Source organism: Raphanus sativus, chromosome 1 (assembly GCF_000801105.2).
Source record: "Raphanus sativus cultivar WK10039 chromosome 1, ASM80110v3, whole genome shotgun sequence".
Taxonomy (NCBI): Eukaryota; Viridiplantae; Streptophyta; class Magnoliopsida; order Brassicales; family Brassicaceae; genus Raphanus; species Raphanus sativus.
Genome location: NC_079511.1, coordinates 20,791,339 through 20,816,994, shown reverse-complemented (window position 1 = coordinate 20,816,994; position 25,656 = coordinate 20,791,339). Strand labels below are relative to the sequence as shown.

The 25,656-nt window shown below is 36.2% G+C and overlaps 3 protein-coding genes across 5 annotated transcripts; 1 reads left to right on the top strand and 2 right to left on the bottom strand.

Annotated features, from left to right (window-relative positions):
* Positions 1–2,264: 2,264 nt before the first annotated feature.
* LOC108834814 (zinc finger CCCH domain-containing protein 19-like) lies at positions 2,265–15,557 on the top strand. 2 transcript variants are annotated; one of them, XM_056987486.1, is made up of 5 exons: positions 2,265–2,562; positions 2,688–2,753; positions 12,477–12,664; positions 12,990–13,863; positions 13,945–15,557. In XM_056987486.1, exons 1-5 carry the CDS (start codon positions 2,532–2,534, stop codon positions 14,538–14,540), a joined length of 1,755 nt encoding a protein of 584 aa, XP_056843466.1. In that variant the 5' UTR covers positions 2,265–2,531; the 3' UTR covers positions 14,541–15,557. The 2 variants fall into 2 exon arrangements, with proteins under 2 accessions (XP_056843466.1, XP_056843463.1); XM_056987483.1 differs by lacking the exon at positions 2,265–2,562 and having other exon boundaries at positions 2,621–2,753.
* A 284-nt stretch (positions 15,558–15,841) lies between these two features.
* On the bottom strand, positions 15,842–18,086 carry LOC108834813 (cell division cycle 20.1, cofactor of APC complex-like). Its single transcript, XM_056987490.1, has 2 exons — positions 17,983–18,086; positions 15,842–17,653 (listed from the first exon to the last, which is right to left on the bottom strand). The coding sequence occupies exons 1-2, from the start codon at positions 18,064–18,066 to the stop codon at positions 16,406–16,408; spliced, it is 1,332 nt and encodes a 443-aa protein (XP_056843470.1). The 5' UTR covers positions 18,067–18,086; the 3' UTR covers positions 15,842–16,405.
* A 2,640-nt stretch (positions 18,087–20,726) lies between these two features.
* LOC130495900 (GDSL esterase/lipase At1g59030-like) lies at positions 20,727–22,375 on the bottom strand. 2 transcript variants are annotated; one of them, XM_056987497.1, is made up of 5 exons: positions 22,132–22,375; positions 21,902–22,032; positions 21,360–21,584; positions 21,010–21,265; positions 20,727–20,920 (listed from the first exon to the last, which is right to left on the bottom strand). In XM_056987497.1, the coding sequence occupies exons 1-5, from the start codon at positions 22,373–22,375 to the stop codon at positions 20,727–20,729; spliced, it is 1,050 nt and encodes a 349-aa protein (XP_056843477.1). The 2 variants fall into 2 exon arrangements, with proteins under 2 accessions (XP_056843477.1, XP_056843479.1); XM_056987499.1 differs by having other exon boundaries at positions 20,727–20,899.
* Between the last annotated feature and the right edge of the window lie 3,281 nt (positions 22,376–25,656).

Below are 25,656 nucleotides of genomic sequence, written 5' to 3'. Positions count from 1 at the left end.
TCACACTCTAACACCACGCGAACAGCTCAAACCCATCTACGAACGGGAGCTCATGGCCATTGTGTTTGCCATTTTGAAATGGAAGCACTACCTCACTGGTCATCACTTTGTTGTTCATACAGACCAAAAGAGTCTCAAGTTCCTTTTGGAACAGCGTGAGGTCTCGATGGAATATCAGAAATGGTTGATTCGCCTCCTTGGTTTTCAGTTTGATATCATTTACAAACCTGGGATTGAAAACAAGGCAGCGGATGGATTGTCGAGACAGATGGCTAACTCGGAGGGCGGTGTGTGTGCAACCTTGTTGTCTCTGGTGATTCCTCAGTCTCTTCACTTGCAAGATATTTATGCAGAAATTGAGCAAGATGAAGACATTGGGGCCATCAAGCAACAACTGTTGACTGGAGCACCTGTCGGAAAAGGGTTCACGTTGATTGGGGGTTATGTACGTTACAAGACGCGCTTGCTGATTCCACGCAACTCCAAGTTCATTCCCTTGCTGCTTTCTGAATATCATGACAGTCGCATTGGGGGTCACTCAGGAGTGCTCAAAACGCTTAAGCGCATTCAGCAAGCGTTCTTCTGGTTTGATATGCGCAGCACCGTGCAACAGTATGTAGCTCAGTGCACAGTGTGTCAGACGCATAAATACTCGACGCTTTCCCCGTCGGGTTTGCTGCAGCCGTTGCCCATACCAGACGCCATATGGAGTGATATCAGTCTTGATTTCGTGGAGGGGCTTCCGTCTTCTTCAGGTGTGAATGTAATCTTGGTGGTGGTTGATCGCTTGAGTAAGTATGGCCATTTCATCGGCTTACATCACCCTTTCACAGCAGTTGACGTGGCTTCCAAGTTTGTTACTGAGATTGTGCGCCTGCATGGGTTTCCTAAGTCAATTGTCTCCGATAGGGACCGTATCTTCCTCAGTGCTTTCTGGAAGGAATGCTTTCGTCTGTCGGGCACTAAGCTGAAGTTCAGTACTGCGTTTCACCCGCAAACGGATGGACAGACCGAGGTTCTCAATCGTTGCGTGGAAACTTACTTGAGATGCTTCGCTTCTGGTCATCCAAAGACATGGTTCAAGTACTTGTCATGGGCAGAATATTGGTACAACACTTGTTTTCACTCGGCGTTACAGACCACTCCTTTTCGTGTGGTGTATGGTCGCGATCCTCCTTCCTTGATTCCATTTGAGGAAGGGTCAACAGGGAACTTTGATTTGGAGTGTATGTTGCGTGAAAGAGATGAGATGTTGGGTCACTTGAAGGAGCTGTTACAGAAAGCGCAACAGAGCATGAAGAGAAGCGCTGATAAGCATCGTCGTGACGTTGAATTTGAGGTTGGGTCGCAGGTGTTCTTGAAGCTCAGGCCTTACCGTCAGTCTTCAGTCACGCGTCGCGCCTGTCAGAAACTTGCAGCGAAGTTCTTTGGGCCATTTGAGGTTGTGGAACGTGTGGGGAAGGTGGCGTATCGCTTGAACTTACCGGCTTCATCACGCATCCACCCTGTCTTTCACATTTCTCAGTTGAAAGCAGCTGTGGGCCGTGATTTACCGGTCACACCGTTACCTAACACGTTTTCGTCTTCAGGGGAGTTCGTGGTGTTACCTGAAGCAGTTCTGGATACTCGCTATACAGTGGATGGTCGCCTTGAGGTGTTGATTCAGTGGAAAGGGTTGCCTGCTCATGAGAATACTTGGGTCTCAGGTTGGGAGTTCTCACGTCAGTTTCCAGAGTTTCAGCTTGAGGACAAGCTGCGTCTTCTTGGGCGGGGTATTGATACGTTCCACAGGGTCTACTTCCGTAAGCGTAGCAGAGGAATGGATCAGGGGGAGCAGAGTCGAGTGGGAACAGAGCCGTTGGAGGGAGATAAGGAAGAAGAAGCAGAGAAGGAAGGAAATACTCTGGGGGAGAAAGAGAGTTTGGAGTTGGGCAAAGACTCGGAGAGAGACAGAGGCTTTGCCACAAGGAATAATGAATAAAGTAGAGAGTTTGTTTTACTTTTTCGTCATGCTTTTTGTATGAATCAAAAGAGTGACGTCATGAGTCCTCTGAGAACGATCGCCATGAGATCGTAGTACTTTTAGCATCATCGCTCTTGTAATTCGTCCTTTGGGAGATTTCGTACTTGTTCTCTTGTAAAAGGCGTTTATTAAGGAAGAACTTTCATTGTCGTTACATACAAATCGAGAGAGAAACGAGATAAGGGAGATTACACTTTCAAACTTATCACAAAAGCTACTGAAATGTCAGAAGAAACAGAAGCAAGGACCGACGATGAGGATGAGGAGAAAGATGAAAACATGACTGATGCGGAAACGCATGTAGACTCCTCATTAGCTCATGTAGATGAGGGGAAGAAAAGTCGAGAAGATATGGAAATGACAGAACTAACAGTGACACAGGAGACAGGGGATGAAGACGCAGAGGACGTCGAGGAAGAAAATAAGGGTGTTGGAGGAAAGAGGAAGCGGGTGAGAAATACAAAGACGGGAAAGAAGAAAGAGGAAGATGTTTGTTTGATATGCTTTGATGGGGGTGACCTTGTCCTTTGTGATCGCAGGTAAACTTTGATTTGTAGTTTATGTGCTTTTGCGCTGCTCTTTTCTCCTTCTTTCTTCTGGTCCCTTTAACAGATGATAACTTTTGTTGAATTTAAATATACGATTCTGTTGGCTTGCCCAAAAGCTTACCACCCTTCCTGTGTAAATCAAGACGAAGATTTTTTCCGTTCCAAGGGTAAATGGAACTGTGGTAAGTGTTCTCTGGTATGTATTCATTAGGTTTCTGCATAAATTTAATAAAGGAAAACATGATACATTATCTGCTAAGCATATACATTAATTCTTTGAGTGGTGTATGTATTAGTGAAGATTGTTTACCGTAGTTATTTATAGTGTCTTTAGGGGTGTCAAAATGGGTCAAATGGGTCAACCCAACCCATAACCCAAATGGGTTGATTATTAATGGGTCATGGGTCAATCCAACCCATTTATTAAATGGATTGGGTTGATCCATGACCCATTAAATTAAATGGGTCAGATGGATTAATGGATGACCCATGAACCCAACATCTTTATAAAGAATCATTTTTAAGTCAAGACCAAATTGATCGAATTGAGACATAAGTTAAGCCCAAGTTGATCGAATTGAAAATTTTATTTTTCCGGTTTTTGAGGAAAATTGCGTTTTTCCGGTTTCGGTAGAAAATTACGTTTTTCCGATTTTGGCAAAAAAATAGGTTTTCCGATTTTGGCCGGAAATTGCATTTTTCCGGTTTTTGCAGAAAATTACGTTTTCCGGTTTTGCGGGAAATTGCATTTTTGGATCTTGGCGGGAAATTGCGTTTTTCCGGTTTTGGCGGGAAATTGCGTTTTTTCGATTTTGACGGGAAATTGCGTTTTCTGGTTTTGGCGGGAAATTGCATTTTCCAGTTTTGACAGAAAATCATGTTTTTCCGGTTTTGGCGGAAAATCGTGTTTTCCGGTTTTGACGGAAAATCGTGTTTTCCGGTTTTGACGGGAAATCGCGTTTTCTGATTTTTGCGGAAAATTGCGTTTTTCCGATTTTGATAGGAAATTGCGTTTTCCGGTTTTGGCGGGAAATTGTGTTTTCCGGTTTTGGCGGGGAATTGCTTTTTTTCCGGGTTTGACGGGAAATTGTGTTTTTCCGGTTTTGGCGGGAAATTTCGTTTGCCGGTTTTGGAGGGAAATTGCGTTTTTCCGATTTTTGGCGGGAAATTGTTATTTTTACGATTTTGATGAAAAATTGCATTTTCGATTTTGGCGGGAAATTAAGTTTTTTCTATTTTTGTGGGAAAATGTGTTTTTGTGGGAAAATGTGTTTTTGTGATTTTGGCCATTTTTTTAATTAAAAACTAAATGGGTCAGAGTTGACCCAACCCAATAGATCCATTTAACTTGTTAACCCATTAACTTGTTAACCCATTAACCTGTTAACCTATTAACTTGTTAACCCATCGACCCATTTAATCAAAAATAAACAATTCATTTGGGTTAATGGGTCAATTTGGGTTGGATAAACCCATGGGTCATGACCCATTTTGACACCTCTAAGTGTCTTTAACATTGTTACTTTCTTAGAAATCATGATGGAGTATGTTTTTTTTATCTGTCATTCTGATTATGACTTTTGTTGCAATTTCTGTTGGAACTATTTTTTTAGCAATGTATTCATATGCTAAAAATAGAGTTAGTATGAATAAGAAATGGAGGTCTAATGTGTGTGATTTGAGAAACTTGTATAAAGTTACAAATATACACATTAGATATTTGGATTTGGGTTTTTGATTTGTTAGTTGGACTTCATGTTCATTAACTTAATCTTATAAACCAAATATATGTTGATCTTTTATATTGATAAAATATAAAAAAGAAATCCATTTTAAAGTATATTATTTTGTTTGAATTGGTCAAACAATAATAATTTTACTCTTTAATTTCTTGGTCAAAATGTGAAATGAATTCACATATTAATTGACAAGAAATAAAGTCTCTATTAGTGCATCTTGGAGGTTTTATTTTTATGTTGAAAATGAAATTTGTGCTTCTCTTTATTTTTCTATATAAATGGTTTGTTAGCATGATAGAAAGAAATACACATCAAATACCAAAAGAAAAACCACATTCTCCTATATTGAATAGTCATGTTAGTATTTTTTATTTTGTGTCTGAGAGTACAACACAAAACTAGTTTCGCCAGGCTTCTGATAGAGTGACGCAAGTTCAGAAGATTGTTTGCAGTTGTATCCTGGGACTCATTACGTTATCGAACCATCGCACTACGGGACGTATTTGAGTTAAGGAAAGAGATAATATCTCGCCTCTGCAGTTGTATCATCCTTTTCTTACTCTTTGATATAATTTTATCATTTTTATTCTTTACAATATTCAGTAATCTGTAGTTAATAAAATACGGTTCTATCAGTCTTAACTCAAAATATCCGTTTATTACTTTGCACTAACCGGACTGATTATTGTAAAAAGTATTTTTTGTAAGAACAGGTTGATTGATCTTTGGGAAAAGATGTCGGAGTTGGATCTATAGGATTATTTCAAAATAATCTTTCTTCAATCCTAATTATTTAAATTTTTGTTTGTATTATTATACTAACAAAACTGATTATTTTGTGAAGTATTTTGTCATGAAAACAGGAATTGGAGATTTCATGGTGATAAAGAATATGTTCATTCCATCAGATTATTTTTGTTGATGATTTCTATGGGGATTAAAATCATTAATTGATGAATCCAGTGGTTACAATCATTTTTTGAATATTAGTCAAAAATGTGACTAGAATAAAACGTTTTTAGTCATAGTGCATGTTAATGTTTTGACTTGGTTAAAGACAAATTTATTTGCTTTAATTATCAAGAATGTGATTAACGTTTTGGTTTTGTGATTTCAGATTTATTTGAACAGCTTAATTTGATTATTAAGTGCTTGATCATGGAAAAAGAAAAAAAAGATTAAAAGTTTCAAAAATATGGTAAAACCATATTTATAAACAACATTTTGATCTTTTGAGACCAAGTTGTATGGATGAAAATAGATTTTGTGAGTCGACGCCCCAAATAAAATTTGGGAGAGGTCTGCCACATATAAATCATTTGCCATAAGAAATAAAATGTTTGTTGATATTGATCAAAACATTTGTATTTCGTGAATGCTTTAATACACCTTTTAAAAAGGTTGACCATGCAAAACCAATGAAAAATTTCAGACCAATATGACTGAAACTTACATGTGTATTGTAGTTCCTAAAATCAATATGTTTGAGAATAACCATAGAAAATGGTGGTTTGGATGGTACAAACAATATCATATAATGATATGTATATTTGCTATAAAGAAAAAATATATTTTGAAAAAAAAATCGAAATATATACAAGTTGGATTTCTAAATCAACTTGAGAGAACTATGAAAATAGTTGTATTCAAAATGTGATTTTCCGAGAATTAATTACATTCTAAAGAAAATTGTAACAATTTTGAAATTGTTTTTATTATTCATTTAAATCTAAAGGAGTTGTAGATTAACTTTCTAAACTCTTAAGAGATGTTAAATGTAAATATGCATGGTTTTGAGCTATCTCAAAAAATGTGGGGGAAGCTTTGCTTACAATATAAAGTCATTGGCAAGAGGCCAAATGAACTTAGTGATAGTTATCAAACTATGATTTAAAAAAAAACAAAAAAAAACTAGTGTCATACACTGGGTTTTGTGTATAATGGTTAATTGTATCTTGAGGAAAAAAAAGATGACAAAAATCATTAGACAATTGATCTCGACTAATCTCAATAGATTATGTTCAATGTGATGACAACCTAGGATCCTGTTATTAAAGGTGTGTCATGAGATCAAATTGTAATATCATCAAAAGGAATGGGTTTAGCCTATGAACTAAGATGAGGTTTGGCGGTAACTCTACTTATCAGATTGGAGATCCCAAGAAATAGGTTCAAGGAGACAACTAAGTCAAACTAAATCTGCCCAAAGCACTGTAAGACTTCGGTCTATACGCCGTTCCTAGGATGATTAAACAGTGCTACATGTAAGGAATAGAGGATAAGCATTTGCTTTTAATGATTTGTGTCAATTGTTTTGAGATATGAATGGAGTAGTACATGATACTCCTCTAAACAAAACTAATGGCAAATCACCTTGTGAGTGAGAAATGGGGCCGTTTCTAGGAGAATAAAAAGACTATATTCTCTAAAGTTCACTCATGATTACCAGGAATGTTCACGGCCAAAATGAACACAATAGAGAAATTGGTTTTGTGAGAGAATGAAACTGTGTTTTGGTTATTGTCTAGGTTTACACCAAAGCCCGGGAGGTTCAAGACATCATGGCCACCTCCTGGCCGAGTAAATCCGATAGCTATTAACAATGACTGGTTCAAGGCTGAAAAATTGCTATCAACTCATCATGCAGTGAATTTCTTGTTTGTACTCTCAAAAGTCCTTATTTGAGTCTTGTCGAGTCTTGTCGAGTCTTGTCTAAGAAGTCAAGTCTGTCGAGTCGTCAAGTGTCTAGAAGCATTTCTATTCATATGGGGGATTGTTGGAACTATTTTTTTAGCAATGTATTCATATGCTAAAAATAGAGTTAATGTGAATGAGAAATAGAGGTCTAATGTGTGTGATTTGAGAAACTTGTATAAAGTTACAAATATACACATTAGATATTTGGATTTGGATTTTTGATTTGTTAGTTGGACTTCATGTTCATTAACTTAATCTTATAAACCAAATATATGTTGATCTTTTATATTGATAAAATATAAAAAAGAAATCCATTTTAAAGTATATTATTTTGTTTGAATTGGTCAAACAATAATAATTTTACTCTTTAACTTCTTGGTCAAAATGTGAAATGAATTCACATATTAATAGAAATAAAGTCTCCATTAGTGCACCTTGGAGGTTTCATTTTTATGTTGAAAATGAAATTTATGCTTCTCATTATTTGGGAACGTCTTACGCGTTTCTCAACAACAAGAACTGGACCTTGGTTTATGATAGGAGATTTCAATGAGATTACTGGTCATAATGAAAAAGAAGGAGGTAGACAACGTACTGATAGCTCATTTCTACCTTTCAAGCAAATGCTGAGCGACTGTGGGATGCTAGAATTTCCATACACTGGAGACATGCTATCATGGGTTGGTAAGAGAGCAGGGAGAGTAACCGTAAGATGTCGTCTGGACAGAGCAGTAGGAAATGCAGACTGGCATGATAAGTTCCCTCATTCGAAGACGAAGTATATGAGGTTATGGGGTTCGGATCATCGTCCGATACTTGCTGATATCCTCAAAAAACCATCCAGGAGATCGAGGAAATTCAAGTTTGACAAAAGATGGTTGGACAATGAGGAACTGAGACAAGTTATATTAGAGGGATGGAAATCACCTGATCTTTCTCCCAATGCTTCTATAATGGAACATATTGCCAGTTGTAGGAAAGCATTGAGCGAGTGGAGGAGACAAAATAATATCAACTCTGCAAAACTGGTGGAAGAGCTTAAAGAAAAAGTAGAGGGTCTATATGCAGATGATAATGCCACAACTGAGGAAATTGCAGCGGCTTTGAAGGAGCTTTCTGATGCTCTTAAGGCAGAAGAAATGTTCTGGAAACAAAAGAGTCGCGTATTTTGGTTGAGAGAAGGAGATCGTAATACGAAATTTTTCCATGCCTTAACGAAACAAAGGAGAGCAAGGAACAAGATCACTCAGCTACTGGATGAAAATGGAAATATTGTGGAAGATGAAGAAGGATTAGTAGCCATTGCTACTAGTTATTTTAGACAAATCTTTGAGTCTTCTAATCCACATGATATTGAAGAAGCTCTATCTGAAGTTCCTACGACAATAACGGAGCCAATGAATGAAAGTCTTACAGCACCGGTATCGGAGTGGGAGATTAAATTAGCACTCTTTGCTATGCATCCAGAAAAAGCTCCGGGACCAGATGGGATGACTGCGCTGTTTTACCAGAAGTTCTGGGATATAGTAAAGGATGATTTAACTCTTATGGTTAATAAATTCCTTACTGAAGGGATAATGCCAGATGGACTGAATGAGACTAATATTTGTCTAATCCCAAAGACAACAAAACCTAATGAGATGGCTCAGTTTCGGCCTATTAGTTTGTGTAACGTAAGTTACAAGATTATCTCTAAAGTCCTATGCCAGAGACTTAAAAAGGTATTGCCAGAATTAATATCGGAAACCCAGTCAGCCTTTGTTGCTGGAAGACAGATATCTGACAATATTATGATTGCTCAAGAGATGTTTCATGCTCTAAGGACCAAGCCAAGTGGGCGCAACAAAAGAATGGCTATTAAAACAGATATGAGTAAAGCCTATGATAGGATGGAATGGTCATTTATTGATGCTGTGATGAGAAAGATGGGTTTCTCAGAAACATGGATCACATGGATAATGAGATGTATTACGTCGGTACAATACAAAGTCCTCATGAATGGGCAACCAAGAGGAAATATTATCCCAGGAAGGGGACTACGACAAGGGGATCCTTTATCTCCTTTCATTTTTATTCTATGCACGGAAGCGCTCGTTAGCCTTCTTAATCATGCAGAGAACCAGGGAAAGATAACGGGGATGCGCGTTACCCGCGCGTGTCCATCGGTATCTCACCTACTATTTGCTGATGATAGCCTTTTCTTTTGTAAGGCGGAGCCCCGTGAATGTGAAGAAGTAATGAAAGTGATCAGGATCTATGGTAAAGCATCAGGACAATGTATTAACTTTGATAAATCCTCCTTACTCTTTGGTAAGAGGATTAACGCAACCACAAGGCAAGAGATCAAAGATGTACTTGGAATACAAAATGATGGAGGGATGGGGACTTACTTGGGTATCCCAGAAGATATTAGTGGTTCAAAATGCAAGCTCTTTGCCTTCCTAAAAGACAAATTAATGCATAGAGTGAATGGCTGGACAGGTCGTTGGCTCTCGAAAGGTGGGAAGGAGGTATTGATTAAGTCCATTTTGCTAGCTCTCCCGACGTATGTTATGTCTACTTTCCTGCTCCCATTGGAGATATGTGAAAAACTTGCCAGTGCTATTGCTCAATTCTGGTGGAGCTCAAATCCCCCAAAAAGAGGAATACACTGGTCGAAATGGGAGAAAGTTTGCCTACCGAGAGAAGAAGGAGGGATTGGATTTCGTATGATCCATGAGTTCAACTTGGCATTATTAGCAAAACAATTATGGAGGCTAACACAAACTCCGGATTCGCTGGTCGCCCGGGTCTTAAGAGGAAGATATTACAGACTAAGCTCGCCTTTGCGAGTAAATTCTGTAAATAGTCCTTCTTATGTGTGGATTAGTATTTCCGCTGCGAGGGAGCTTTTGTTGTTGGGAATAAGGCAGAAAATACATTCTGGTTATGAGGTGAAGGTGTGGGAGGATCCCTGGATTCCAATGACCCCTGCTAGGCCGGCTATACCTATAGCGCCAGTTATGCATCCAAATATGAGGGTGAGTGATCTTATTAATCAGGAGTTGAAGGAATGGGATGTTGATTTACTGGAACAATATGTCAGCCCTGCTGACATACCCCTTATAAGGAGTTTGGCCATAAGCACAACGCATAGGCCTGACACGTTTTGCTGGAGCTTCACAAAAAATGGACAATATACAGTCAAGTCGGGATATTGGGTTGCTCAAAATCTTCTAAAGGATGCAGACGAAAAACAAGTGCTAGAGCCAAGTATTACAAAGCTTCAAGCCTTTGCTTGGAAGATAAAGGCGCCGAAGAAAATTTGTCACCTTATATGGCAATTGTTAACTGGTCAAGTGGCAGTAACGAGAAACCTAGTAAGGCGAAATATTAGATGTGATAATTACTGCCCAAGATGTGGTGAGCCAGAGGAATCAGTAACACATGCTATTTTCGAATGCCCACCTGCTCTACAAGTTTGGCTACACTCATCAACTCCAACGAGTCCTGCTGTTTTTCCAACGCCAAGTATATACACGAGTATGAACTACCTCTTCTGGGAAAAGAACGGTACATTTGAACCAGATCAAGACAGGGATCCTTATCCCTGGCTGATTTGGTATATTTGGAAGGCTCGAAATGATAAACTCTTTAGGGGCATAGACAGAGATCCTCTGGAACTAGTTCGATATGCTGAGAGTGAGTGTCAAGCTTGGTTTAATGCCAATGAAACGATACCACCAGTGGTACAGGAGAGTAATGCAGAGGAACCTCAAGTCATAAGCTTGGGGAATATTTGTTTGCTGGATGGATCATGGACATCTCAGGCTCAATTTAGTGGGTGTGGATGGGTCTGGTTGGACAGCAGGGGAGTCACGAAACTCATGGGATCACAGAACATCCCCAGAAGAGAATCAGCTCTGCACTCAGAAGTGGGAGCACTGCGATGGGCGATGGAAAATATGCTTCAACATTCAATTTGCCAGAACTTTGGAACAGACTGCAAGGACTTGATTGCTATGATCAAGGAACCTCATGCTTGGCCAAGTTTTGCTACGGAACTAGAGAGGATAGAGACACTGCTCATATGCTTTCCAGACTTCAAGATTTCGTATATTCCTAGAGCGCGTAATCAGATTTCAGATTTTTTAGCTAAGACAGCTAGATCCTTCCATAGGAAGTTACATTTTATTGGTTGTTCTATTCCGGTCTGGTTACCTAGACCACCTCAAGCCTGAGTAATAGAATAGCCGTTTGCCGTCAAAAAAAAAAAAAAAAAAAAAAAAAGAAATACACATCAAATACCAAAAGAAAAACCACATTCTCCTATATTGAATAGTCATGTTAGTATTTTTTATTTTGTGTCTGAAAGTACAACACAAAACTAGTTTCGCCAGGCTTCTGATAGAATGACGCAAATTCAGAAGATTGTTTGCAGTTGTATCCTAGGACTCATTACGTTATCGAACCGTCGCACTACGGGACGTATTTGAGTTAATGAAAGAGATAATATCTCGTATCTGCAGTTGTATCATCTTTTTCTTACTCTTTGATATAATTTTATCATTTTTATTCTTTGCAATATTCAGTAATCCGTAGTTAATAAAATACGGTTCTATCAATTTCTTGGGAATTCAAGCTTCTTCTTTCGTTTGAGTTCCTGGCTGGCAGTATGTATTTATCCTGAAAACTTTCTATCCTTTACTCTTCTCAGATTATAAGCTTGAACTTTTTGTTGAAAGTTATTTTCTATTGCTTTTGCTTTGCACATCGTATTTGATTTCATGTCGTTCCTTATTGAATCTTACTTTAGTCTCAGGCCTTTGGTACCACTGTCAAATGCTACACAGGCAATGGTTGCTATCAAGGCTGTGTAGTCTTTGAAATTACCCAAGAATTCGTCAACTGTGGTTTTTAGTTGATTCCCTGTTGTCAACGGTAGCAGCAGTGGGATCTCTTCCATCGTTTATTTTAAGTAAATTTTTTTTGTAAATACACTAGCATTGATACTTTTATATACTTTGGTAGTGGTGAAATCGTCCAGTTTTATCCCACTATAATTCTATCCATTTAAACTTGTTAGGATAATCCTTTGATATAACGGGAAAGATTGATATCTTTCATTTCTTCTAGGCATCATCAACTAAGGGTTCTCTCTCTCTAAGCTATTTTCTTACTCTGTCGATTTGTTGATGATTCTTGTATTTAGCAATTGGTTCATAATTACTGTTGGTACATATGGTAATATACGCTGATGAGATGTAAGAGCCCAAAGAATACTGTGCAGCCTCTTAGTATGCTACTGTCCCTCATGTATTAGAACACATCGAAAATAGTATAATGTCTGATTGGTCATTTGTCATACTTTCTGTTTGTTACCTCCCTCTCTCTCTCTGTGTATGCATGAATTCGGCAATCTTCATCTTTGAAGGTCTTTTCTATGTCTTTGTGCTAGAACCTAACACAATGTTGCATTTTAATGAATAGGATGGCACCAGTGTAGCAAATGTGAGAAAACTGCGACATACTTGTGTTACACATGTGTGTTCTCATTATGCAAGGGCTGCGCCAAGGATGCTGTCTTTTTTTGCATAAGAGGTAATAAGGGTGTATGTGAAACATGCATGGAGACAATCAAGTTGATAGAAAGAGAAGAGCAGGAAAAGAAGGAGCCGGTATGTACCTACACTTTTTAGTTTTTCTTTTCTTGTTAATTTTTTTTTTCATCATACATTTTGCGATACTTAATTACTGATTCTGTTCTCTCCTGGACAATTGCTCTATAGAATTATGCACGTGTTTATGAGCTTTCAACTTGGTTGATGCATTATAAGCATACATTTCTGTCCTTTTACTTTGAAATATGTACACTAATAATTTGGTCATCATTGTTTCACACCGAAGAGTTGATTTTCATTTATACCTTAAATTCCACTTTCAATTTGAATGTCAGTCTTCTGTTTCTTATCCCTCTCACTGAATCCGTTTTGTCTTTTACAGGCGCAGTTGGATTTTGATGACAAGACTAGCTGGGAATCTCTCTTCAAGGATTACTGGATTGATTTGAAAACGCAGCTATCTATAAGTCCAGAGGAACTTGATCAGGCTAAGAGCCCACTGAAAGGAAATAAGTCTCATGCTGGTAAACAGGGAACAGCCAGGGAGACTGAATATGCAACTGATGAAGGATCAGATTCGGATAGTTCTCCAAAAAAGAGGAAGACAAGGAGTCGATCGAAGTCTGGTTCTGCGGAGAAAAACCAATCACCAGCCAGCTGTAAAAGCTCGTCAGGTGAAACGTGGGCTTCCAAGGAACTTTTGGATGTGGTCGCGCACATGAGACGTGGTGACAGATCTTTCTTACCTTCCACAGAAGTACATGAGCTCCTGCTGAATTATATAAAAAGATACAATCTTCGTGATCCCCGTCGTAAAAGCCAAGTTGTTTGTGACTCCAGGCTTAAGAATTTGTTCGGGAAATCTCATGTTGGGCACTTTGAGATGTTAAATATCCTTGATACCCATTTCCTTGATAAAGAGCAACAACAGGCAGATAATATTCAAGGTAGCATTGTTGATACAGACCCTGACTATGTGGATCTTGATGAAAGCTTGGACCATCCAGTGAAAAGTGGGAAGGATAAGAAACGTAAAACACGTAAGAAGGGTGCAAGGAAAGGGCGTCAATCTAATCTTGATGATTTTGCTGCTGTTGATTTGCACAACATTAATTTGATTTACTTGAGGCGGAGCTTGGTGGAAGATCTACTTGAAGATTCTACAGCATTCGAAGAAAAAGTAGCTAGTGCATTTGTTAGGTTGAGGATATCTGGAAATCAAAAGCAAGATTTATATCGACTGGTTCAAGTTGTTGGTATGTTCAATTTCCATTTTACAGATTATTTTAATATATGGTTTAATTCAAAGGTTGACTATTTTAATATTTCCACACCAGAATTGTCTCCTAGGATTGCCCCCGTAATCTCAACGTCACCTCCTCCTGTTGTTGCGCAGCCTGCTCCCAAGCCAAATGAGTCGGAGAAAATGTGGCATTACAAGGGTAAAGTTCAAGGACCTTTTTCAATGGCGCAGCTCCGTAAATGGAACAACACTGGGTACTTCCCTGCTAAGTTGGAAATCTGGAAAGCTAACGAGTCATCGTTGGACTCTGTTCTCCTGACTGATGCATTGGCTGGGCTGTTTCAGAAGCAAGCCCAGTCGGTGGATAATAGCTACGCGAAAGCTTATTCTGGTCAATCAAGCCATTCAGAACCCAATATAGGTTCTTCTGCTAGGACCGCTCCATCAGTCCTTGATATTCCCAAAAAATTCTCCAACCAAGCCTTCTGCACAGTCAGCTGTTCAGTCGATGAGTTTTCCTTCAGCACAATCCGTCCCGAGTCAAGCTCCACGGACAGATATCCCTCTGGTTGTAAACTCGGCTGGTTGCGTTGCAGCCTGGAACCCACCCAATTCCATCAACAGATCGGGCTAACGTTTCTGTTAATCATTATGGTTCTTCTGCTCCTCTTCCATCTCCAACACCGGTAGGTGGAATGCAAGGCTGGGGTAACATGCAGACGGATAAATTTGATTCACATGGTCGTGGAAGAGGTGATTCCCCTTTTTCTTCTCAGAATACCTCTGCGTCTTATGGCACCACAACTCCAAGTGTTCTCCCCTCGCAAAGTCAACCAGCGTTTTCAGCATCTCATCCTTGGAGGGCTCCAGTTCCAAGCCAATCAAATACTCAGACTCAGGCACAAGCATGGGGTAGTCAAAACTCAGGACAACCTCAGGCTCCAACAAACCAAAACAGCAGCTGGGGTCAAGGGACTGTTGCAAATCCAAACTTGGTTTGGGCTGGTGCTCCTCAAGCTGGAATGAGCGTAAACTGGGCTGCATCTTCGGTTCCACCAACTGGTCAGGGAATGCCTAATACTGGATGGGGCGGGCCCCCCCCAAGTACAACAACAACAAGCTTATCCAAACTCCGGGTGGGGTGTAACAGGCCAAGCTCAATCCCAAGTTCAACAAGCTCCAGGGAGTAGTACAAGCTCTGGATGGATGCAGCCAGGTCAAGGAATGCAGTCTGGGAGCAATAATCAAAACTGGGGAACTCAAAACCAGACAGCAATGCCAAGCGGTGGGTCAGGAGGGAACCAAACTGGTTACTGGGGGAACCAACAGAACCAGAATGGAGATTCTGGGTATGGTTGGAACAGGCAGACTAGTGGAAGTGGTGGGCATAACAACTTCAAAGGGCAAAGAGTATGCAAGTTCCATCGAGAAAATGGAAATTGTAGGAAAGGAGCAGCCTGCACTTACCTCCACAACTAAACTCTCTCTTTCTTTCTGTTTTTTAGGTGATGTTTGCTGCATCCTAAAAAAGCAGTTTAGGCGTTTTAGACACTATGCACAAGAGTCTTTGTTTTGTTGGGAGCTTTTTATTTAGATTAGCCGACATGTTTCTTTAATTTCGGGAGTTAAGGGCTTAGTATGTCTGGTGGTGAATATGGTGATAGAGTATAATATCCTCTTTGCATAAAGTATTTGCTAGAATAACTATATGTCCTGTATCCGTAGACCTTCCTTTAGGAAAGTCTTTATTCACCCGATACATCATGTTTCGTATTAAAATACTAAGCTTTGATACAGAAAAAAAAAGTTTTCTTTGAATTATTTAGACAATAAAAAAGTTCGGCAACATCTTATTCTGCTTCATAACAGACGCATGTAAACAAACATAGCTCTTTTTATCAACAACTAATGCTCTACATTCAAGTTGTTTAGAACAAACCGGGTTGCAAACCAATTTTGTACAGAACAAACCGGAATAAACCAGCTGTAAACCAACAATTTTTGTCCAAAGATATACATATATACAACAAATGAAGAAAGATAAGAGAAACGTTTTGAGAAGTAAACGATCACGTGTGGCCAAAACGTCCAGAGAGGACTAAATTACACAATGAACTGTAATCCTATCAATTATCTTCACTCATCCTATTCTATTAACATTCTTTTACTTAGCAACTCTGATGAGTAAATTACACAATGAACCTGTACTTCGATCAGTTACCTTCACTCATCCTATTCTATAATGAACCTGTACTCCTAATATCTGCTTCTAGTCTCCTATCAATTATCTTCACTAATCCTATTCTATTAGCATTGTTCTACTTACCAACTCTAATACTAAATTACACAATGAACCTGTACTCCTAGTCTCCTATCAATTATTTTCACTCATCCTATTCTATAATGAACCTGTACTCCTAGTCTCCTATCAATTATCTTCACTAATCCTATTCTATTCGCATTATTCAACTTAGAAACTCTAGTGACTAAACTACACCATTAACCTGTACTCCGATCATTTTTCTTCAGTGTTTTTCATTGTTGTGTTCACGGTCTCACCGAATACTACGAGCCACATGAGAAAACGGCTCATGAGATCCTTTTGGAACAGGTTTTTGGGCGGTGCCAGGTACTCCAAAAACATTCCAAAACATCAGTCTCTCGTCTCCAGCTGCAGAAACTACAGTACAACCATCTGGACTCTGGGACATAGATACAACGCTCGATTCATGACCAGAAAGCTCAGCCATTTTCACCATCGATGGGTACTTCCACAGTGTGAGCTGAGACCCACGTGAGCTAAGCAGCTCTCTTTCCTTGTTGCTCCATAACAGACAAGAAACTTGGGAACCAGTGTCAACCGAATTCAAGCAAGCCCCTGTCTGAGTGTTCCAGAACTTTATCTTCCCGTCTTCTTCACCACCTCCAGATGCAAGCAAATGGGTTTGGAAAGGACACCAACCGAGAGCTTTAACCCCAGATGTATGCCCCCTGAGCCTGTGCAGCCACTGCGTTGAACTAGAACGATCCCATATGTGCACTAGATTGTCCCTGCCACCACTAGCTAGTCGCTCACCAGATCCTGACCACTTGAGCCCACAAACCTCTCCAGTGTGACCCTTGTAAGTCGCCACAACGGATGACCTGATCCGCACATCCCTGTTGAAGATACGTCCGTCCATTCCTCCACTCGTCAGGATGTGACTGTTCCACGCCAACGACCCAACTGGTTCGTGGTGGCAACCTCCCAGTGTTCTCATCAGACTCTTGGTTTCACAATCCCAAATGTCTACTTCACCATTCTTGAGCCCAACACCAAGATTGACACCATCATGTGCCCAGTTCACACTTGTGACAGGTCCTTTGTCTTCGCCATACCTGACAAGCTCAGTCACAGAGCCGGTGGAAGCATCCCAGAGACAAACAGACTTGTCCAAGGCGACGGCTACGACATTAGAACTGCTCCAGTCGAGAATGTTTAGGTAGATGTCATCCATAAAACCAGGAGCATCAAGAGTTCTCTCGGAACCCTGAGGGATGCGTCGAGGAGGCCTCAAGGGTTGAAACCGTTGGTAGTGAAGAGAAGAAGAAGAGGCAGAGTGATCCTTGGGGACTGAAGTAGAAGGTTTGTTCCTGAAGGCAAGGATTCGAGTTCGGTTAAGATTCAAAGCCTCAGCTAACTGCTTTCTATAAGCTTCTCTTGATGGACTTACCTCTTCTTCTTTTGCTTCTCTTCCTTCCGTAAGAGCGAAGTGAGCGTAGTCGAAATCCATCGCTGATCGGTTCGGTATGAATCGGTCAAGCTGTAACAAAAAAAAAAAAAGTCAGTACATCACGAGATTCAGAAAAAGAATACGAACGAAAACAGAACACAAAACCTAGCACGAGATTCAACAGTTTTGTTTCGGACATCAGTGACGGAATGAAACCCTAATTCTACAGAGCACTTAAATAGAAACCCTAATTCTACAGAGAACACAAATCGAAACCCTAATCTAGAGAACACAAAACGGAACCCTAATTCTACAGAACACAAATCGAAACCAGAGCACTTATATCGAAACCCTAATTCTAGAGAACACAAATCGAAACCCTAATTCTAGAGAACACCAAGTAGAAACCAGAAACTTACGTTCTCCTTGGAGCTGTTTCGGGGAAGGAAGTAGCGTCGAAAAGGAATGCGAGCCTGGGCTTTCAAATACGAAGAAGTGTCCATCGCTATTGTACCTGAGAGCTGTCGTTAGAGTAGAAAAGAAAGACGATGATCGAGTTCGAGAGCGCGCGCGAAAGTATTTTTCGTGAGAGAGAGAGAGAGAGAGAGAGAGAGAGAGAGATTTGACGTTTTGTGTGAGAATGATATATTTATAGAAAAAAGTTTAGTGAGAGTAATTTAGGAATTCGCTTAGTTGATACTTTTCTAATCTTTGAAATCGGAGTTTGCTGCTAAGTAAAATAACAAAAGCGAAGAGAAAATCAACGTTTTGGGCCTAAGTCCAACTTTCAGATCCATTACTAGCACACGCATCTTCCGTACGAATCCAAGTCCAGTAATTTAGGCTACTCAGTTATCTAGTATTATTACGTACGGGCATTAATAATATGCACAGATAATTTAGATTTAGTATGTAAAATTTAAGTGGATATTAATAAAAATAAACATTTCCTTTAAAACATAATCTTAAGTAATTCTCTAGACTATATTTGAGAAGTGATTTTGCCACATGTCTTCTCTACAATCATTCTCACAAAAATAATATGATATGACTACTAAAATTGATGAAATATCTTATAGATTATTATGACATGGACAATTATATTCATTGTTAATTTATATTTTGGGTAAACTTTTTAAAATATGGTAATAACTCATATATTACATTTATTTTTTATTTATATTTTTGGTTTTTTTAAAATATGGTAATAACTCATAAATCATCATTAAAATAAATATATTCAATTATGGCATTTCAAATTTCGAAATATCGTTTAAATTAAAAATATTTCAAAAATATATACATATTTTTAGAAAATTAAAAAAAATTAAATCATAAAATCAAATTAAATCGTAAAATCATTGGTTTCTTATATATATCTACAGATTTTATAAATATTTTTTAATTTTAATTTTTGACAATTATGAAATTTTACATCCCCTAGACTATATTTGAGAAGTGATTTTGCCACATGTCTTCTCTACAATCATTTTCACAAAAAATAATATGACATGGTTACTAAAATTGATGACATGTCTTATAGATTAATATGACATAGAAAATTATATTAATGTTAATTTATATTTTTGGTAAACTTTTTAAAATATGGTAATAATTCATAAATCATCATTAAAATAAATATATTCAGTTATGGCATTTCAAATTTCGAAATATCATTTAAATTAAAAATATTTCAAAAATATATACATATTTTTAGAAAATTATAAAAATTAAATCATAAAATCAAATTAAATCGTAAAATCATTAGTTATATATCTATAGATTTTATAAATATTTTTTAATTTTAATTTTTGACAATTATGCAATTTTACATATTTATTTAATTTATTTAATTAAAATAAATAGATAGAAAAATTCTACCTAATATTATAATTTTAAATATATACATGCACATTTTCAAAATAATTCAAAATAAACAAAATTATTTTTACCTTAATTTTAATGTTCAGTTAAATCAAATTTATATTAAAATATTGATAAGATAAATAAAATTTATAATATTAATAAAAATTAAATATAATTTATATTTATCTGTTAAAAAATATTTTAAATATTTTTTACTGCACATGGTGCAGGAAAACACCTAGTATAAATATATTTTCAAAATAATAAAAATATTTGTCTTATATCTATATATTTTATTATTTTTACAGATAATTACAGAAAAATAATTAAATAAACCAAGATACCTCTAGTCGAATAATAATATATTTTATAATTATTATTGAAATGGTTCGTTTATTATTATAATATTTTTTACTAATAATATTTTATATAAAATAATTTCTCAAGAAAAAATTTAAAAGAACTGGCATTTATTTTTAAAACGTTAAATGATATTTTTATGAAAACTAATTTTACCACAAGCATATTTTGAACAAATAATTACAAAAATATTTTTAAATAACATAATCCTAGATGTTTTTAATGAACTAAACATATTATATTTTGTCACAATTAAAAATATATATTTTACTTCATATTTAATTTGCTTTTTATTTTTTTCTCTTTATATTTATACAATCTAATATATATCTATAATAAAAGTAAATAAGAAAATCTGCATTATTATATTTAAGACTATTTAAAATAAATTTCAGTTTACTTTTATAAATCTAAAAAATAATATACTTAGAGCTAACAAAATATTTTAATTATTATAAATATTGATATGCCTTCATGAGGCAGAAGGGGTGGTGGTTTTGATAGTGACGGCGAAGATTACAAAGGGTCCAGTAGATCAAGAGGGAACATAGAAGATATAGGCGGGTTTGGGGGAAGAATGGGAAGCAGAAGTGGTGGTTTTGAAGATGGGTTTGATAGAAAGAGCAGTAGAGAAGGACGCGGTTCAGAGAGTTTCAGGGAATCTAACAGACTAGGAAACAGCCATCGGAATAGTGATGGTAAAGACAAAGACTCTGTTGATTTCAAAAACAGTCGAAGAGTTATTGAAAGATAAAAGAGAATGTAATAAACTGGTTTCCTTTTGTTTCAGTATTCAATTGGTTGTAATGCACTTTATAACATTCATAAATTTTGACACATTGAAAATTTGAAGAATGAATACATAAGGGAGACAAAAATGAGATGGGGAAACACAATCACACCAAGAGAAAAATAAACCGTAGTCAGATGATTAAAATCAATAGATTTTGCTTAAATATTTGTCAAGCAAGTTGTCAACCATGACTTGATAAGCTCTTTCAGTTGGGTGGTAGCTATCCCAAAATATATATGCTGAGGAATTAGAACATGTGAATGGATTCAATGAGTTACACATGTAGGATATTGCGAGAGATCCTCTACCGCAACATCCTCTGTCAGCTACCTCAAAACCTGGAGCATGATGAGATAATTTCACTTTGACTTCAGTATTTTGGTTCAGGTTTTATGATACAAATGGAAAATTTATAAGATGAGCTTACCGTATTTGGCAGGATGTTGGATCATGTCAAAAAGAGTATCATAAACATCAATGTAGAGGATAACACCATCCAACTCTTTATCTAAAGATTCTAGTGCTGGTGAAAGCCTTGCATTGAATTGTTTAGCCATGTTGTTTAAAGGTTTAACACATCCTCTTGTAAACAAACCTCCGAACACTGTTCTTTGAAGTGGTACACATCCAACAGGCACTGCGCTAAACACTCCTATTTTTTTAGCTCCAAGCTTATGTAATTCCTAAGTATTATACAAAAGATATACAACTTGTGTTAGATATAAGTTTATTATTGTTTGATTTATATTTGTGAATAAATCAGTTTAAAATACTTACTCTTACGAATTTGACTGCTGAGTCAGCCAAGAAATTGGCATATGAGGTACGGTCATATTTATGAGATTGAGCCATGAAAGTGTGAGCAAGGTCGTTGCTGCTAGAACACACAACAAAAAAACTATGGTCCAAGATATCTTGAGCTTTTTTCTCTCCAAAATGTTGTTTGATCGTTGATATATATTGCTTGAAATATGTTAATTGATCCCAGACTGATATCACAGACTGCAAAAGAAAATAATAATCGAAATGTATCAAATTAGAAGGGTTAATTTACATGAATATATTTATAAACTTCTATAAATAATTATTAAATATTTATAAATAATTTAAGAGGATTAATTTTGTCTTTTCCATAATAAACTTAGAATATTTATAAGAATGATTATCAATTAAAAGTAAATTTGAAAAATGGTATCATATTTGAGATAAAATTAGAATTCTCCTATCAGTTAATTATGAATTATAATAGGAAATAATAGAAAACCTATCAATTAATTATAAAATGTAACAAATACTGATGACAAAATATATTAACATACCATAATCTTAGCCGTTAATGGATCATAACCAGTTCCTCCGGATGCAAATGTAACACCCTTAAGAAGATCTTGGGGCTTCAAATTTGGGTTCATAAATGCTGGCAGTGACTTAGCTATTCCCAACTTTTCCGCTGAAAGAAAATTGGTGAAAACCAAATGTATCATGATTTTATATAAACGGCTATAAGCTTTTCTGTAAACAAATATTAAATTTTTTTTGGAATTGTTACCAATGAGATCTGAGGGAACTCTTCCATCAGAAAACCTTCCGGTGGCCAAGCCGCCGGGAAAGTCCTTGCCATAGGGAGGAAAATTGCACTTCAAAAACGTTGGGAGTCTATTGTTATTACCAGTATCCATAATTGAATCTCCAAAAACTATTAGCGCAGGGATTGTTGCATTCTTTCCTTGCTTCGCTGCATTAGTTTCAACGGCAATGAACAACAAAGCAAGGCATAATAATTGAAACTTCATTGTCTTAGTTTCTTTGTTTATTTTCTGCTCTGGATTTGTTTGCTTTCTACAAATTTGAAAACATGTGTGTATATATATATATTCTTTAAATTTGTTGAAACTTCTAAAAAATCTCTTTTGACAGTAGTTGTGTTTGTTGGCTCTAGTTAGTTATTACATCCCTTATGGTTTTAAAGACAAAAAGTTTAATTGTTATTTCTTACCAATAACTTCCTTATGAGTTGGTTGTCGCAACTAAAATATACTATGTTTGGGATTTAGACCAATTAATTAATGTAACCATAAGACATAAAATGTTTAGCCAAATTTGGTTTATAAAATACTATCATATTCTAAATTATAACTCACATTTTATTCGGTTCATTTTACCAATTTATAACTAATAGTATCTTTATTAATTATATTCACATATATATATGTTATAATAAATTATATATCATCATCATTATCTCAATGAATATATATATATATATACATTTTTAAAAATATAATTAGGACAATGAATCTTCAATCGTCTTAGTTGCTTTGTTCACAAAAATTTAATATAGCAATCAAAGTTCCAAAAAAAAACTTAAGACCTTTATTTTTGTTCCTCATTTTCTTGACCATAAAGAACATCAGTTAATAGTATAAATATACCATTTTTTTTACTATGGGTATAAATTAGACAAAACATTTTGAACTATTAGTATATCAATTATAATTTGGGTATGAATTTGCTTTTTGGCGATTCTTGATGTACGAGTTGCTCAAAAATCCTACTCTCTCCGTTTCTAAATAAGTGTCATTTTGATATTTTTCACACAGATTAAGAAAATGACGGAAATATATGTAATTTGTTATTAATTACACTTCTCTGACCAATAATATTTGAGATATATAAAATTATTTATAAAGTCAATGCAAATTGCAATTGATTTTCAGCTAAAACTAAATATAATTTACATTGAAATTGTAAAACAAAACTTTTTGCGTAACAAAAAAATGTTAGAATGAAACTTATTATGAAACTGAGGGAGTAGTTCTCACTATCGTCGGGCCGCTTGAACTTATTTTGGGGATCCCCGACGCCAATTAAAGTTTTAATGGATATTTAATACATATTGAAAGCACTAAATAATAAGGTGCTTACTAAATCCGCTCTACACGCCAGAGATGGTGTATTTGTTTCATTTAATTTATGTAATAATTTTATTTTATGAAAATGTTTAAAAGTATTGTTTTTGATTTTTTATTGTAATAATTAATTGATACTATAGGATGTTATTGTCTATTCCATTAGTTGAACATTAACACTTTTGGGGAATGAAAATATGAGGTATATTTTTATTGTATTTAGTTAAGAATTTAGTGGTTATAATAGATATTATTGGAGCTTATTTTTTTCTTACATAGTTATCTAATATAATACACACTCTGTTTTATAATAAGTCTCATTCTAACATTTTTTTCTTATTACACAAAAATATCACTTAACAATTCCAATGCAAAATATAATTTCTTTCAGCTGAAAATTAATTGCAAATTGCATTGATTTTATAAATAATTTTATTTATTTCAAATACTATTGGTAAGAGAGGTGTAATTAATAACGACTTATATATATTTTTGTCATTTTTTAATCTGTGTGAAAAATATCAAAGCGATACTTATACAGAAACGGAGGGAGTAATTTTTATGTTGATAAAAAATGTGTAGTAAATTTTGTATTGTATTTAATTAAGATTTTAATGGTGATGAAATATATTATTGGAGATTTATAGCTGATTACATAGTTATCTAATATAATTTAATATATTTTATTGTTTATATAATCCGTGGTTAAATGTGTTAAATACATAAATCCAATTGTAGAGAGATTTGTGGAACAGCTGGACAATAAGTATCGATTATTATATTTTCAGCATGGACTATACTAAAAGGAGAATAATCTCCATCCTTAAGCTATCCACGTAGGATTAGAAAATTATCCAATGAAATATAGTCATGTCAGCCTCATCTTATACGACTTCTTTTTCTATTGGATAAAACCCATTAAATCAGTCAATTTAATCTTTGTCGTTGTTATATTTTGGCCCAACTTTTCTCTCAAACTTAATAACGACAAATCGGCTTCGTCTTCTTCCTTATTCTCTTATCTCTACTGTTACAAACTCTTCCGATTCACATCCTTTACGTTTCTTTACCTCATAAGTTAGCTACATCAGTTTAAAGTATGCAACTTTTTGGATTCCCTTAGTCTTTAACATTATATAGCCCCTTTCTTCCCTTGCTTTTGTTCACCTAATCCACCCGAATCAAAGACTCTGGCCAAGCAAATCGGCAAATTCCACCGGCGAGGCCCCATTGATCTTTTCTTTAACAAGGTTTCTCTACATACCCACTAATCAAAAACCCAGTTCATCCATGCTAACAAACCGCCAAAGACAATGAGACCGGCTGATGAGGTATTATTTAGCGATGTTGTCCCAATCTGTTGAATAAGAGAATACCAGATCATAATTTTATAATCTATATCGTAACATCCTTTGAAATCACATCAGATGCCTGCTCGCAGGTTAGCATCGAAACAAACTTTTTGTTAGTCTTTTACTTTTCATGCTGTAATACTTTCTTACGAGTTTGATTTGCTGGTCTGATTTATAGGTAGCTTTCTCGAAGTGGATTACACCCAAAAGATGTTGGGTCTGCTCACACAAACTTACGTGAATCATTGGTCGATTGAAGGTATTGTATTTTAAAAGAAAAAAATTTGTTATTGTATTTTTAACTTACTGTCATCTTCTTAGTATCATTATATTTAGTACCATTCTTCTTAGGTTTACTGCGCTACATCAGTCATTGTATATATTCTCTTATCTGATCATGTACTAACCTGCGGATTCATGGCTGAGGGAAGCTAAGATTTTGCTCAGATCCAAATCAGAAGACCAAAAGGAAATAAAAACAGAGGAAAGATGGACTTACGGAGTGGGGAAGATGGGGGAGACGTATACTCCGACGATCGGAGGACCACAGAATCCACATCCACCATCACTTGACCTATTGCACGGGATCAAAAGAATTTATACAATGAATTTCATATACTGATTTTACAGAACCCATACCTGTAACTTATTAAGCTCATACCTTATCAATTGTAACAAAATAAGATAGGGAGAAGGGGAAGGGAAGTTTACGTGGCTGTACTAAGCATCTGAGAGACTCAGAATAATCTTTATCCAGTTTCTGCAGCTCACATGTTTAGTACCAACCAGCTCCAACGAAAGCAATAACTAATA